At 41.7% G+C, this 14,388-nt stretch overlaps 1 protein-coding gene across 1 annotated transcript; it reads right to left on the bottom strand.

The window, feature by feature from the left end:
• Nucleotides 1-743: 743 nt before the first annotated feature.
• On the bottom strand, nt 744-14,388 carry LOC130138063 (mechanosensitive ion channel protein 10-like). The gene is made up of 8 exons (XM_056311006.1): nt 14,147-14,388; nt 13,075-13,849; nt 9,570-10,215; nt 9,356-9,479; nt 8,572-8,705; nt 2,135-2,294; nt 1,853-2,055; nt 744-1,322 (listed from the first exon to the last, which is right to left on the bottom strand). The coding sequence occupies exons 2-8, from the start codon at nt 13,814-13,816 to the stop codon at nt 1,058-1,060; spliced, it is 2,274 nt and encodes a 757-aa protein (XP_056166981.1). The 5' UTR covers nt 13,817-13,849; nt 14,147-14,388; the 3' UTR covers nt 744-1,057.

The raw sequence follows: 14,388 nt of genomic DNA, 5'->3' as shown, positions 1-14,388 counted from the left end.
TAGGACTTCGATGCGCATGACCAAAGAACTCAATCATGTATTGACAATTTGACCATAAGGATCGATGAGGGATCCTCATAAGCCATTTCAAGTCGATCCAGAATGGTTAGAGCTCGATTCAAAGAATAGTATATAATCGGATTACGGGTGTTTCCGCACGACATTATCGTATTGATTCCAAACGACACTAGACCAATCCCTAATGATCGTATACTTCAAAACGGGCAATTGACCCCTATCGATTACATGACAACCGAGGGTCATCCATGAATTGAAAAGGCTTAAATATAGATTGAATTGGAATCAACAACGGGTTAAACGTACGAAATCCCTAAGAGCTGCCCATAGTTCTAATTATGCGAATGACGCATTTGAGTGATTTTAACCACGAATTATAATCCAGTTGAGGGTATTGGACTCTAAAGGATTAAGAGACAATTATTGAAAAAATTCTGGGAATCGCCAATTTATCAGTAAATCGAGAAACCTTGGAAAAGTGAAATTCGGGCTCTTTGGCCCAAAGGAGGAGAGCTGGCTCGCTTGTTCAACATTCCCGGTGAACAAGGAGTAAATTCTGCTCTAAGTATAGGTTAATGGAGTTCAGCACCAACCAAATACATCTGCGGTTCAACAATATGAGCGCAAAGCTGTTCAACGAATTTACAGCACAGTCAAGATAATCATCCGAAAGAAGTGGAAATCGTGAAGTACTTGATGCTTCACTAATCATCAAGCCTTAAGCATTTTCCTGGACTAACAATCTTTTAACCAAATCGAAGCTAATGATACACTGAAAGACTAATCTGAAATACGACACTAAGTTTTACCGCCTTAGAAGAATTGAAAAGAAATATAGAAGCACAGCTTATGAAAGATCGAATCTGATCAAGCACAAGAAGTGCGGTGACTTCACACTCGGCATTTTTGAGATTATAGATGTTAATGTCTAGATGTCCCAGTTTCGAGCGAGGAACACAAACATCCGGGGTGACACGCTAATCAAGAGAAGAAAGAAGTAGGCGCTTACTTGCAGCAAACTAGGAACTTGCTGGACGAGTCAAAGCCGTCCATTAGTAGCTGCCGATCCGATATAGCTGATTTGAACTTCTTGAGGGAGCAGACGATACTTACTATCAAGTTCTTCAAAGATTTTCTTGAGTTCTAACACAAGCTCGGATCTGCGGCTGTTCTTATCACCGTAGTTTTGGAAATTGATCGTGTGAGTAACGTAGAGGCCCAACTTCAACTTGTTAACATCCTCGATCTCCTTAACCACAACATTATGACCCGGATGCCAGTGTTTAGGCTTGCTTTCCAAGTACCTGACATTTAGACCCAATGAATGCCATTCAATCGAATGAATGCACAAATATTCGTATAGAAGAGCATATTCAACAGTTCTAATGTCCATCTATCTTCTCTATAAACAGAAATAGGGACGCGACTATTTTTTGTGAACTTTGATAAGCTACATCTTGAAGACTCAAAAGCATAAACTTTATCACAAAAAAGATGCAAAAGCATTACTAAAATTGCAAGCCTATTTAATGTCTCGTGCATATTAGAAAATATCTTGATATGAAACAACTTATATCGATGACTTCGCCTTTTCTATTGTGTAGCTGTGCCTTTCTTCATATTAAAAAGGGGCTGCTCTATTTCCATATAGGTTTCACAAAAGCCCGATGCTTACACCGAATTCTAAACAAGGACACCATCCAGACTGATAATGAATGAATTATCCGCAATTCATAATAGGTTTTATGCCACATCTCATCATACTCGACACAATTAATCATGCATGCAAAATATACTGCCTAAATTTGAGATGCAGAGACTGCAGAAGACATACGTTTTAATTCTAGATTTTAGATCTCCAATCTTTTCGACTGAAGCAGAGAAGTCAACAGTGAACTCCACCACGTCGCTCATTTCTGGGCTCCTATAGAAATTGCTGATAGGTTTAGTTGCCAAAACTGAATTTGGGTAGAATATCTTTTCACCGTCATATCTCAAGAAGAGTGTAGTCAATATATTCATCTCTTCAACCACCATCTGCAAAAGAATCAAAACGTCAGCCAAAATGTTGCCCGACACAATATTGTCTCTTAGAGTTGTAGGATTACTAAGTCACCTGCACTCCATCAATTACACAACGGTCACCCACATCAAACGGATGCATTATAAATACGAATATGATGGCCTCGAAAACGGTTTTGGCTGTGTTACCGAACATAAACACCACAAGCAAAAGCTGAGATGATATGAAGACGAGTACTTTTGTCGTCATAAATGTAGTCGGCTAAGTTCGTATATCAGAAATTAAAATCAAACGTTAGGAAAAACTAACCTGAAAGCAGTACAACCAAATAAGCAGAATGTTGATCCGAGCCCAACGAATTAACGTTGTGTCCTTAAGACGAATTTGGCCCTTCAATCAGTACCCGAGGATATTGGACAATCGTCTCCCAGGATAGAACGGATCTCGTTCCTCCGAAGCGGTACGTATTCGGAGGACTCCAACGAACGCAATTTTGCAGAACAATCGCACCAAATGACAACGATGAAGTGAATATGCGTAGAGTGCGTCGGGAAAAAATGAATGCCACGAAGTGATATTTATATTCCGAACTAAACTGTTCGGTCTTATTCAAGTGACGAAAAATGAAGAGTCGCGAGTTTTCGTGAATAGTAGCGAAGGTTCGCTTGAACCGGTTCGGTTCATGAACAGTCGCGAGAAGGGCTTCGGTTTTCTGTTCGGGCGAACCGAACCTCACGAACATACATGTTTATTTGTCCAAAAATAAATAAATAAATAAATAAATTCTAAACAACGTGTCTGTTCGAAAAAAATAAAAACCGATAGAGAGTGGACCCGGAACCGACCGGACGGACGGCGGCGCGCGCGCGGGAGGTGGACCGACCTAGCTTGACGTAGGTCCTCTCTCTTCCACAAAAGTGGGGTACCCCTTGGGGCCCAAACCCATTTGTGAGGCTCAACTATTTGAACCCATCTCCCATCTCTCTTCTACCCTATGTGGGACACTTTCACCCACACACTTCTCATTCAATTCTATGGGATTTTGGTTCCAAAATCCCAACAATCCCCCACATGAATGAGAAGTTCAGATATCATGACTCTTTGTGTATGCATGAGATGCAATGTGCGATTATTCCATGAGAAAACGTTGCATCAGGATAAGTAGTCTGAGACCTTGAACTTTCCTTAGTGAAACCTATCGGACTTACTCAGTCAATCAAGAGACTTGATGTCTTTGAACTGTCGACCTTTGGTGTAAGCCTAGACAATAGAAATCACACAAGCAAGCTTCTCGAACAAAATTGGTTCTCACTTTGTTGTGTTCGTTTTGGCCATGAACACCGCTTTGGTCTCATGAGTGTTTTAGAGAATTCGGCCTTTTCAATTCTCACGTGCGGCCCTCACTTCACACTCACATAGGTGATTTCGAACATATAGTATATCACATACTCAATTCGTAATCATTAAAAGCTTTTGCTTAACCTTCACATATTAGTACTTGTCTTCATCCTGGGAATGAGTAAAATTTAACAAGATTTCTACACTCGTCTTCGTAACTTAGTTGTCCCTTTGAACCTAGATCTTGGGATCTCCAAATCAACTAGGTAGGGTTTCCGCTATGATGACTTGTTTATAGGCCTTAAACCCATTCCCCTTGATGTTTTTGCAACCATCTCTCCAGTTAGGCCTTTTGTCAATGGATCCGCAATATTATCTTTTGACTTCACATAGTCAATGGTGATAATTCCACTAGAGAGAAGTTGTCTTACTGTGTCATGTCTTCGACGTATGTGTCGAGACTTACCGTTATACATGACATTCCTTGCTCTTCCTATTGCCGCTTGACTGTCACAATGTATACATACAGCGGGCACTGGTTTAGGCCAATTAGGAAAATCTTCCAAGAAATTTCGAAGCCACTCTGCTTCTTCCACCGGCTTTATCCAAAGCAATAAATTCTGATTCCATAGTGGATCTAGCAATACAAGTTTGTTTGGATGATTTCCAAGACACTGCCGCTCCCCCAAGTGTGAATACATATCCACTTGTCGATTTTGTGTCTTTAGTGCCGGTTATCCAATTTGCATCACAGTATCCTTCAAGTACCGCTGGATATTCTGTGTAATGCAAAGCATAATCTTGAGTATGCTTTAAGTAGCCCAATAAACGTTTCATTGCTTTCCAATGATTTTTATTTGGACTAACTGTAAATCGACTTAGCTTGCTAACCGCACAAGCTATGTCCGGCCTAGTACAGTTCATGACATACATTAAACTGCCTAGTATACTAGCATACTCATTTTGAGCCTTACTTTCACCAGTATTCTTCGAAAGATGTAAATTAACATCTATAGGAGTCTTTACCGGTACAATATCTAGATTCTTACACTTTCCAAGAATCGTCTCAATATAATGGGATTGTGATAGAGTTAATCCTCCATATGTTTTATGGATTTTAACTCCTAAAATAACATCTGCAACCCCCATATCTTTCATATCAAATTTACTTGTGAGCATGCGTTTGGTCGCCTTAACAACCTCACTATCGCTGCCCATTATAAGCATGTCATCTACATATAAGCACAAAATGGCAAAACCATTATGAGTGTTCTTAACATATACACATTTATCACACTCATTGATCTTGAAACCATTCGACAACATGACTTGGTCGAATTTAGCATGCCATTATTTCGGTGCTTGTTTCAATCCATAGAGTGACTTGATAAGCCGACATACTTTCTTCTCTTGACTTGGAACAATGAACCCTTCGGGTTGTTCCAAATATATTTCTTCTTCCAAATCCCCGTTTAAGAAGGCCGTCTTAACATCCATTTGATGGATTTCAAGCTTATACACCGCTGCTATGGCAATTAGCATCCTTATGGATGTAATTCTAGTAACAGGTGAATAAGTATCAAAATAATCAAGACCTTCTCGTTGCTTGTATCCTTTTACTACAAGCCTAGCCTTATATTTATCAATAGCACCATCCGCTTTTATTTTCCTCTTGAAAATCCACTTACATTGTAGTGGTTTATTACCAGGAGGAAGGTCAACCAATTCCCATGTATGGTTTGACAAGATGGATTCAACTTCACTATTGATAGCTTCTTTCCAGAACGGGGCTTCTGGCGAAGTCACAGCTTCTTTGAATGTCCGAGGCTCATTCTCTAACAGATACGTTAAGAAATCAGGTCCAAAAGACGTGGAAGTCCTTTGTCTTTTACTACGTCTAGGTTCATCCTCAATTGGATCATTTCTAGATATAGTATCTCGAGACCTCTTATTATTATCAATTGGCTCATATACTATGTTATACGGAAATATATTTTCAAAGAACGAAGCGCCCCTTGATTCAATTATCGTATTAACATGTATATCCGGGATCTCTCGACTTGTGAACAAGAAAACGATATGCATTGCTATTCTGAGCATATCCGATAAAAACACAGTCAACAATCTTTGGTCCTATCTTAACCTTTTTAGGCTTAGGAACCGCAACCTTAGCCAAACACCCCCACACTTTGAGATAATTCAAGTTAGGCATTCCGCCTTTCCATTTCTCATAGGGAGTTTGTTGTGTTTTTCCGTGGGGCACTCTATTTAAAATAAAATTCGCCGTCAAAACAGCTTCCCCCACAAATTCCCGTGGTAAACCGGAACTATTCAACAATGCATTCATTGTTTCCTTTAAAGACCGGTTTTTCCTTTCTGCCACTCCATTAGATTGCGGCGTATAAGGAGGAGTCATTTAGTGAACGATACCAAACTCAGTACAAATTTCCTCAAAAGGAAATTCATATTCACCTCCTCTGTCACTTCTTATCATTTTAACTTTCTTATTCAACTGAGTTTCAACTTCGGACTTATAAATTCTAAAAGCATTCACAGCCTCATCTTCGCTACTAAGCAAATAAACATAACAATACCTCGAGCAGTCATCTATAAATGTGATAAAATACTTATTACCACCTCTTGACGGTATTGATTTCATATCGCATATATCTGTGTGTATTAAATCTAAAGGTTCTGAGACTCTATTGTCTACAGAATGAAAAGGAGGCTTAGAAAATTTAGATTCAACACACACTTGGCATTTCTCACTAGAACATTCGAATTTTGGCAATAATCCCATGTTCATTAATTTCTTTATCGACTTATAGTTAACGTGTCCTAATCTATCATGCCATAAATTAGGAGACTCAAGCACATAAGCAGAAACAGCTTTATTCATAACATCATTGGGTACAACAGTCATTACATTTAACTTGAAAAGACCATCACTGAGGTAACCCTTTCCTACATACATCTCATTCTTGGAGAGTACAAACTTATCGGATACAAAAACCAACTTGAAGCCATTCTTGCTAAGAAGAGATCCGGACACTAAATTCTTGCGTATGTCTGGCACATGTAGCACATTATTTAGTGTCACAACTTTCCCAGATGTCATCTTTAGAGCAACCTTTCCAACACCTTCAACCTTAGAGGTCGATGAATTACCCATGTAGAGTTTTTCATCACCTTCCATAGGCATGTAAGATGAGAACATTGATTTATTGGCGCAAATATGACGAGTTGCTCCGGTATCAATCCACCACTCCTTGGGATTTCCCACCATATTACACTCGGATATCATGGCAGTTAGATTGATATCATCAACACCATTGGAAATTTCTTCCACCACATTAGCCTGAGTTTTCTGTCTTTTCTTGGCTCTGCAGTCTTTGGCTCGATGTCCAGACTTGCCACAGTTGAAGCACTTGCCAACGAACTTCTTCAGGCCTTGGGTGAATCCCTCTCCAGACTTGCTAGTCATTTTTCTCTTCTTGTTGGGTTTTGATCCTTCTTCAACAACATTGACCCTTGAGACCGCCAAATTGCTGCCAACTTTCTTTTCGGAATTTCTATTGTCTTCCTCTATCCTCAACCGAACAATCAAGTCTTCAAGTGACAACTCCTTTCTCTTGTGTTTGAGATAATTCTTGAAATCTCTCCAGGATGGTGGCAATTTTTCAATGAATGCAGCCACTTGAAATGTCTCACTTAGAGTCATTCCTTCAAGATGAATATCATGCATAATCACTTGAAGCTCTTGAACCTGACTTAAGACGGTCTTTGAATCAACCATCTTGAAGTCCAGAAATTTACCGACAATGAATTTCTTCAATCCGGCATCTTCGGTTTTGTATTTCTTGTCCAGACTATCCCATAACTCTTTAGCCGTTTTTAGCGGACTATATACGTTATAGAGAGTATTGTCCAGACCGTTGAGGACATAGTTGCGACACGGGAAGTCGAATGATTCCATGCATCCACAAAGAAGAAGCTTTTCTTTATTTGTCTCTCCAACGTCCAATTTAGGACCATCCTCATTGAGGAATCTAGCCAAGTTCAAGGTCGTGAGATAGAACAACATCTTTTGTTGCCATCTCTTGAAATCCGTACCATTGAACTTTTCTGGCTTTTCTCCGTGATTCGGAACAGGATTAACCGAAGTCGAAGCCGAAGCCATTTCTGAAATATAAACACATACCATATTCACGAACAGAATTGAAAATTTCTAATATGAACAATATTCGAAAAATTCGTTAACGAACAGAATGTGCAAATAGAATTGTATTCTATATGATATGACAAGGAACATACGAACTATACAAAAGTTCGAATTAAAGAAACGGCAATATGATATTTGATACGAACAACGCATAAGAATATACGAACAGAACCGAAGCAAAATTCGTCTTAAGATTGTAGTCGGCTAAGTTCGTATATCAGAACTTAAAATCAAACGTTAGGAAAAACTAACTTGAAAGCAGTACAACCAAATAAGCAGAATGTTGATCCGAGCCCAACGAATTAACGTCGTGTCCTTAAGACGAATTTGACCCCTCAATCAGTACCCGAGGATATTGGACAATCGTCTCCCAGGATAGAACGGATCTCGTTCCTCCGAAGCGGTACGTATTCGGAGGACTCCAACGAACGCAATTTTGCAGAACAATCGCACCAAATGACAATGATGAAGTGAATATGCGTAGAGTGCGTCGGGAAAAAATGAATGCCACGAAGTGATATTTATATTCCGAACTAAACTGTTCGGTCTTATTCAAGTGACGAAAAATGAAGAGTCGCGAGTTTTCGTGAATAGTAGCGAAGGTTCGGTTCATGAACAGTCGCGAGAAGGGCTTCGGTTTTCTGTTCGGGCGAACCGAACCTCACGAACATACATGTTTATTTGTCCAAAAATAAATAAATAAATTCTAAACAAAACCGATAGAGAGTGGACCCGGAACCGAACCGGCCGGACGGCGGCGGCGCGCGCGCGGGAGGTGGACCGACCTAGGTTGACGTAGGTCCTCTCTCTTCCACAAAAGTGGGGTACCCCTTGGGGCCCAAACCCATTTGTGAGGCTCAACTATTTGAACCCATCTCCCATCTCTCTTCTACCCTATGTGGGACACTTTCACCCACACACTTCTCATTCAATTCTATGGGATTTTGGTTCCAAAATCCCAACAATAAATCCCATCAAAAGTAACCAGATAATGATGATCACAATAAGCAAAACCGCTGAAGCAAGGTTATTCAGCTCGTCTATGGCTGTTTTCGTGTCGTTTAAGGAGAGTGCAAGAGATTTACGTTCAAGGTACACATTTACCTGCAATGGAAAATTACATTGTCAGCTCCACAAGTTAAATAATCATCTCAATGGCCTGTGTCAAAAATCTTAAATTGTCTGTTTTGATGTCCGAGAACCTTCCCAAGGATGAAGCACTCAATGGCTCATTCCTCTTTGGTAAACTCGTGGACCTAGGGAAGTACGTACCCTTCATCCAAGTCTGAATGAATACTTTTGGTTAGAGTATAGTTTCATGTGCATCCTAGTACAAAAATCAAGCTCTGGGCCTCAGATGCATGGTCTGAGTACGCTCTTAGGATCTCACCAACTCAAATAGGTAAAAAATCTTGCAAATTTTTTAACTCCAAAAGACCCAAATCTTTTGTTACGAACTTCATAACAGAAATGGTCAGAGATTCCAATTGAGAAGCATGGAATAATGGGAAATCATTCAGTGAATCACACCGGGTAACTAATTGCACAATACTCATTCATGAGTTTCCTAATGAAGTAGCATATGACAAAAATTGCTCCAAGCGAAGTGAAAGCCATTAATAAACCACTGGACTGAGAGGAGAATATGGGGATGGTCGTGATAGTAAAATGGAGATTTTCAGAAATGGGAAAACATTCTAGAGGGCTACGAGCTAGAATTGAAATGCAACCTTAAATCCTTAGCATGTTCTTACCAGCCAATTCTTCAAAGATGATCTCCTGATCTTCCTAGTTTCCACTGCTTCTGGAAACAACGGGATTACATTGTCAACATCTTCCTTCTTCATGAAGCGCAAAAGATCCTCCTCTTCAATGAACCTAGTAAAAGCATAATACAGGAATCAGAAACAGATTCGAACAAAAGTCCGTCTATAACACAAGAAATAGTCAGACATTAGGTCTTCTCACTTGCTCCCGGGCTTCGCTACATTCCTGAATATCTGATAAGCAGCAGCCCTGGCCTCCCATTCGTTAGTGATCTCCCTATCTTGTTGCTTTGCCTCCTCGTCATCACTTTGTTCAAGGCTCTCAGCAAGAGTTGACAGCCCCGACACGCTAATGACATTAATCAACCCTTTCATAGTCCAAGCAGAAACTTTATCTTGCTTTATCTTATGTAACTTCTCAACATCAATCACCTCCTCTTGATTCTTAGCTCCCTCTTTATTGTATTTCATAAAACTGAGTTGGCCACTACTTCTCGATCTACCAACATTTTCGGCCATCTCCATCAGTGGCGGGCCTGAAAGGGTCCTGACAATGTACTGGTGAAAAAGCGACTCTTGGATGCGATCGAAGAACCTCGTGCATCGGAATGAAGAAGATAGTAACTTTATCAACAGGGTCTTGATCAACCATATGGCAGCTCCAATAAGACAAGAAGCAAGAGCCTTTGTAACGTAATTCAGAATCTTTTTCGTGGGCCTTGATCGCTTGACTCCATGATTTAGTAATAAGGCCCAAGCTAAAAGAACCAAACCTAACCAGATAAATGCCTGCACACCCTTTTTCAATCCATACACAAAGTACAGAACCTTCTTTTTGAGCAAAAATTATGTGACATTCCGAATTTCGACCCATTTTTGGGATTTATAAAACGTGTAATTCGTCAGTGTGCTTATAGTAAAATCTCGCCCGGGAACTGATCACTCCCGGTTATTGTTTTTAAAATTGAGATTTCGCTAGAATCGCACTCGATCGAATTTAGCCGTTATTTAGAGCCCAAACTTTGGTGTCGAATTTCTCAGAGTTCCAAGACGAATTTAGTTGGACGGTGTCGATATTATTTTGGCTCATCTCGATATTGCACGGGATATGTGGAAAGTGAGTTTTTGACCGGGTGCGGATTTAGACCGGTAGACCTCTTTTGCGGTGTGTTTTTATTAATATCCTTTGGCCAAATCCTATATTATTAATTAGGTTTTTTCGGGGACCGTTAGATCGTTTTTGGATTTGAATCGTGACCGTTAGATTGCGATTATTGCGATTTGACTTTTCCTCTCTCTCTCTTTCCACGCCGGTCCCCCCCTCATGCGCCTGACACCACCTACCCCACCAGCCCCATCATTTCCCCTTTCTTCTTTTTTCTTTTTCTTTTTCTTTTTCTTCTTTCCTTTTCTTCTTTTCTTCTTCTCCTTCGCTGGTCTTCTTCTTCCGCCTGGCTTCTTCTTTTCTGCTGCTCACCGCCGGCTTGTCCTCGCCGGACCAGCCACCACCGAGCGCCACTCCTCCCCTCCGTGAACCACCCCCGTCCCAGCTCTCCCCCTGGCCGTGCGGCACCACCCCTGGCCGCCCGGAACCTCCCGTCGTCGGTTCGCCCAAGCCGCGTGCGAGAAGCGCCTCTCGCCGGTCCGCCCACGCCCGCCCTCGCCGCTCGCTGCCGCTGTCCCGGCTGCTGAGACCACCACCGCCAACCTCCATTTTTGCTTGACTCAGCCTCCAAGCCGCACCGGACAGCCAGCCACAGCAGCCGCTCCCTTCGCCGCGCTTGTTCGTCGCCCGTCCGCCGGTCGCCGAGCCCGAGCCGGAGCAACCCGAGGACACTGCGGACCGCCCTCGCCGCCGCCGTCGTCCTCGCGTCGTCGCCAACGTTAGCCGAGTAAGTTAACCCCTAATTCCGTGTTTAGGGCGTTAAACTTGCTTAGGGTAGTTTAATTTATGTTTAGTTTGTGTTAATTGTGGGTTAGTGGTTAATTAATTGTGTTTAGGGTATAAGTTATTGATTAGTTTATTGTTATTGATTATTATATGAAATGTTATTATTTTCGGAATTTAAATATTATTTTATTAGTTAATAAATTAATTTCGAATTAAATATTATTATTTTATTATTAAATAATTAATTTCCGAAAATTAAATGTTATTATTTTCGGAAAATTTCTAGCGTCAAATTGTGATACCAATGTTGGTTTTCGCCGTATAAGTTGGCGTATTTAGGAAATGATTTGAATGATTTCGATTCGAGGAAATATTTTGACATTTTGGAAAATTAAATTATTTTCGGATATTAGTAATTAATTAATTCCGAATTTAATTTATTGTTATTTCGGAAAATTTATAATTTCAAATTATGATTTCTAGCTTGAATGTTGGCGATTTTGCCGCGTATTGTCGTATTAAATTGATTTTATGGCAAATTGTTTGATCGAAAGTTTCTGTGGAAAATTTATGAGACTTTTGGAATTAAATTATTTTATCCTGTTATGCCAAGTAATGTTAGTGATACTTTGTGGTTGATATTCGTGTTTGAAATCGAAGATTGCAAGAATTGATTGACTGTTGGCATGTGTGGCCACTTGGTATTATTGTATGACATCGAGGAGAGCACGATTCATGTATGCATGGGCTAATTGAGAAGATAATAATTTGCCGGAATGCTTGTGTGCTCGTGTGCTCGTGTGGTCACACGTTGGACCCGTCTTGCTGTGTATCGCTTGACGATGCCCGATTTATCGGATGCTTGGGGATTATCTGGAGTGCCGATACCCCGGATGCCTTGTCGCGGCCCGAGGCCGGACTCGATGCTCCTTACGGGATACCATCTTACTGTAGATCGTTTGATGTTGCCGTATTGGAATGCCGTCTTACTGTAGATCGTTTGACGTAGCCGTGCCCGACGGGGCGGGACGGAGCCCGGTTTTTACCGTAGACCGCCATCTTGCTGCGTATCGCTTGATGTGTGGTGGCCCCAGAGGCGTAATAATTGGAATACGTGTGATGCATAGTGCTTGATTATGGGGTAGAAACTGCCAGGCATGGTATGGGACGTGCCCAAGTGGGTTTTACCTTATAATCGAGACACGCGCGACTGTGATGCATTAATGCATGGAAAATCTCTTTAAATGCTTCGAGTATGTGACATATGCATTTTATCAACGAGTGTACCAAGGCGAGGTAAGGATGCCTGTGGTTGTTTAATAATGTATTGTTGGTGCTGTGTTACCTGCTTAGGGACCCCGTGCGAGTAGGCCTCCTAAGCGGGGCTTAGGCCGTTAACTTATTGAGACTTTCGTCTCATTTGTTGTTGTTAACCCCTTTTTCAGGCCCTTAGCATGTCGACGCACCCAGTGTGGTTCAGGTCGTTTGAAAGCTGGTTTTTGGAGTTCGACCTGTTGGTGGAGTAGACTGACCCCAGCCTGATATCTTTTTGCTGGCTTTTTGTGGCAACGCCCGAAATGGGCTTGTAAGAATATTCCCAGGGGTTAATCAAGTGGAAATTAAAATAATGTTGTTTGGCTGTTGTGATTTGTTTTCCTGACTATCCCTATTTGTTGTTGTCCGGGGATTGTTGTGTTCGTTTCCGCATGCGTAATTAAAAGATAAAATGAAGGGTCGGCGACGAGTCCTGGGACGTCGCATCATAATGACCATAGCGGGATGTTGCGTGTCCGTAGGGTTCGGGGCGTGACAAATTCCCTTTCAATCAAGCAGACCACTATATTGATCAACCACTCAGTCACTAGCCTACCACAAAAAATCACCAACACCAGCAGACACCATCTCCACAATCTCAATCCCCAAATACAAGTATCTCGCAGCTTGTGAACAGTTAAACTTGTGATCAGAAGTCCCATGATGCACACAAATGCAACCCACTCAACCAAAATTACCTTAGGAAACTTCTTACCAGACATTTGTTGGATCTTCAAGTTTGCAGTCTTGTACACCTCCTCATCATCTTCCTCCTCTGGAACGGGGGACGCGATCAATGGCATCCGAGGCGTGATCGGCACAGACTTCACATTGTCTTTATTGGCACCAGAACTTGCAGCATTATAAGGTGAACCCACTCTAGGTGAATTCCTGTAGGGAGACTGAGAACTCTTCACTTGGGTTTTCCCTTCAACTAAATCAGTATCACCAGGATATGATGGTTCTGCTAATCTTGATTTCGGCTTCGAATAGGAAGACCTCAAAAGGGACTTCCTGGTGGGGATTCTTGGAGGCTTAGTAGGAGATGGGCTAGATTGGGTGAGTCCCTGAGCGGAAGGGCTTGTCAAGTTGGAATTTTGCACCCTAGACTGAAGGTTATCAAGCTCTGTGAGCTCAATATTGGGTCTTGGAGATGAGCCTCTGCTTAGATACTCGCTGCTCGAGATCATCACAATCACTTCGTCCGTCTCATTCTTCCCCAACACGCCTTTACTTGTCTCCATGAGAGCTTTAGCTCTCTAACAAATGCGGAAGCCCTCTATCCCAAATCAAGAAAGTGCCGGAAGAGCAAGCTCAGCTCAGATGTCCTTTAAAAATGGAAACTTTCCTTAAAGGGGCCTGCTTTAGCTAAGATTAAAGAATACTTGGGCACAATTCGAGAAGTGGGACAGATCAAGCAACACAACAAACAAATAATTAATGCAGTCTCGGGCACTTTGGGAGTGCCCAGTTCATTCACTTGTGCCCAAGTAAACAGACGAAATAGCAATGAAAAAACAAGCGAGACCAGTCTCAACTTCTACAAAGAAGCAAGCAAGAAGAAAGAGACTGACGGGACGAGGAGGGCAGGGCGAAAATGGCGATGAAAGCGAGACTATTTAACAGGGTTTTCAAGGAGAGCTTGAGCGTCGGGATTGATTTCCCGGAGGTGGGTAGGGAAAGTGCCCCTCGTTCCAGCGGCTGCTAACGACCACTCGTCGACTTTGACAGAGAACGGAAGTGGAAGAACCGGACATTCCGCCCGAGGAAGTACCGTCAAACGAGACATCGTGTTCGACATTCTTATCATCAACCA

Source organism: Syzygium oleosum, unplaced genomic scaffold, assembly GCF_021117445.2.
Source record: "Syzygium oleosum isolate NSW1041296 unplaced genomic scaffold, Sole_v2.1 Sole_v2.04, whole genome shotgun sequence".
Classification (NCBI taxonomy): domain Eukaryota; kingdom Viridiplantae; phylum Streptophyta; class Magnoliopsida; order Myrtales; family Myrtaceae; genus Syzygium; species Syzygium oleosum.
Note: the sequence above shows the minus strand (reverse complement) of the source record. Positions and strands in the feature narration are given on the sequence as shown.

Coding starts and splice junctions, on each gene's coding strand:
- LOC130138063 (XM_056311006.1), bottom strand. CDS start 13,816: ATGGAGACAAGTAAAGGCGTGTTGGGGAAGAATGAGACGGACGAAGTG. Junction 10,216..13,074: donor GGTCTGCTTGATTGAAAGGG/AATTTGTCACGC, acceptor GGAATGTCACAT/AATTTTTGCTCAAAAAGAAG. Junction 2,056..2,134: donor GTGTAATTGATGGAGTGCAG/GTGACTTAGTAA, acceptor ATTCTTTTGCAG/ATGGTGGTTGAAGAGATGAA.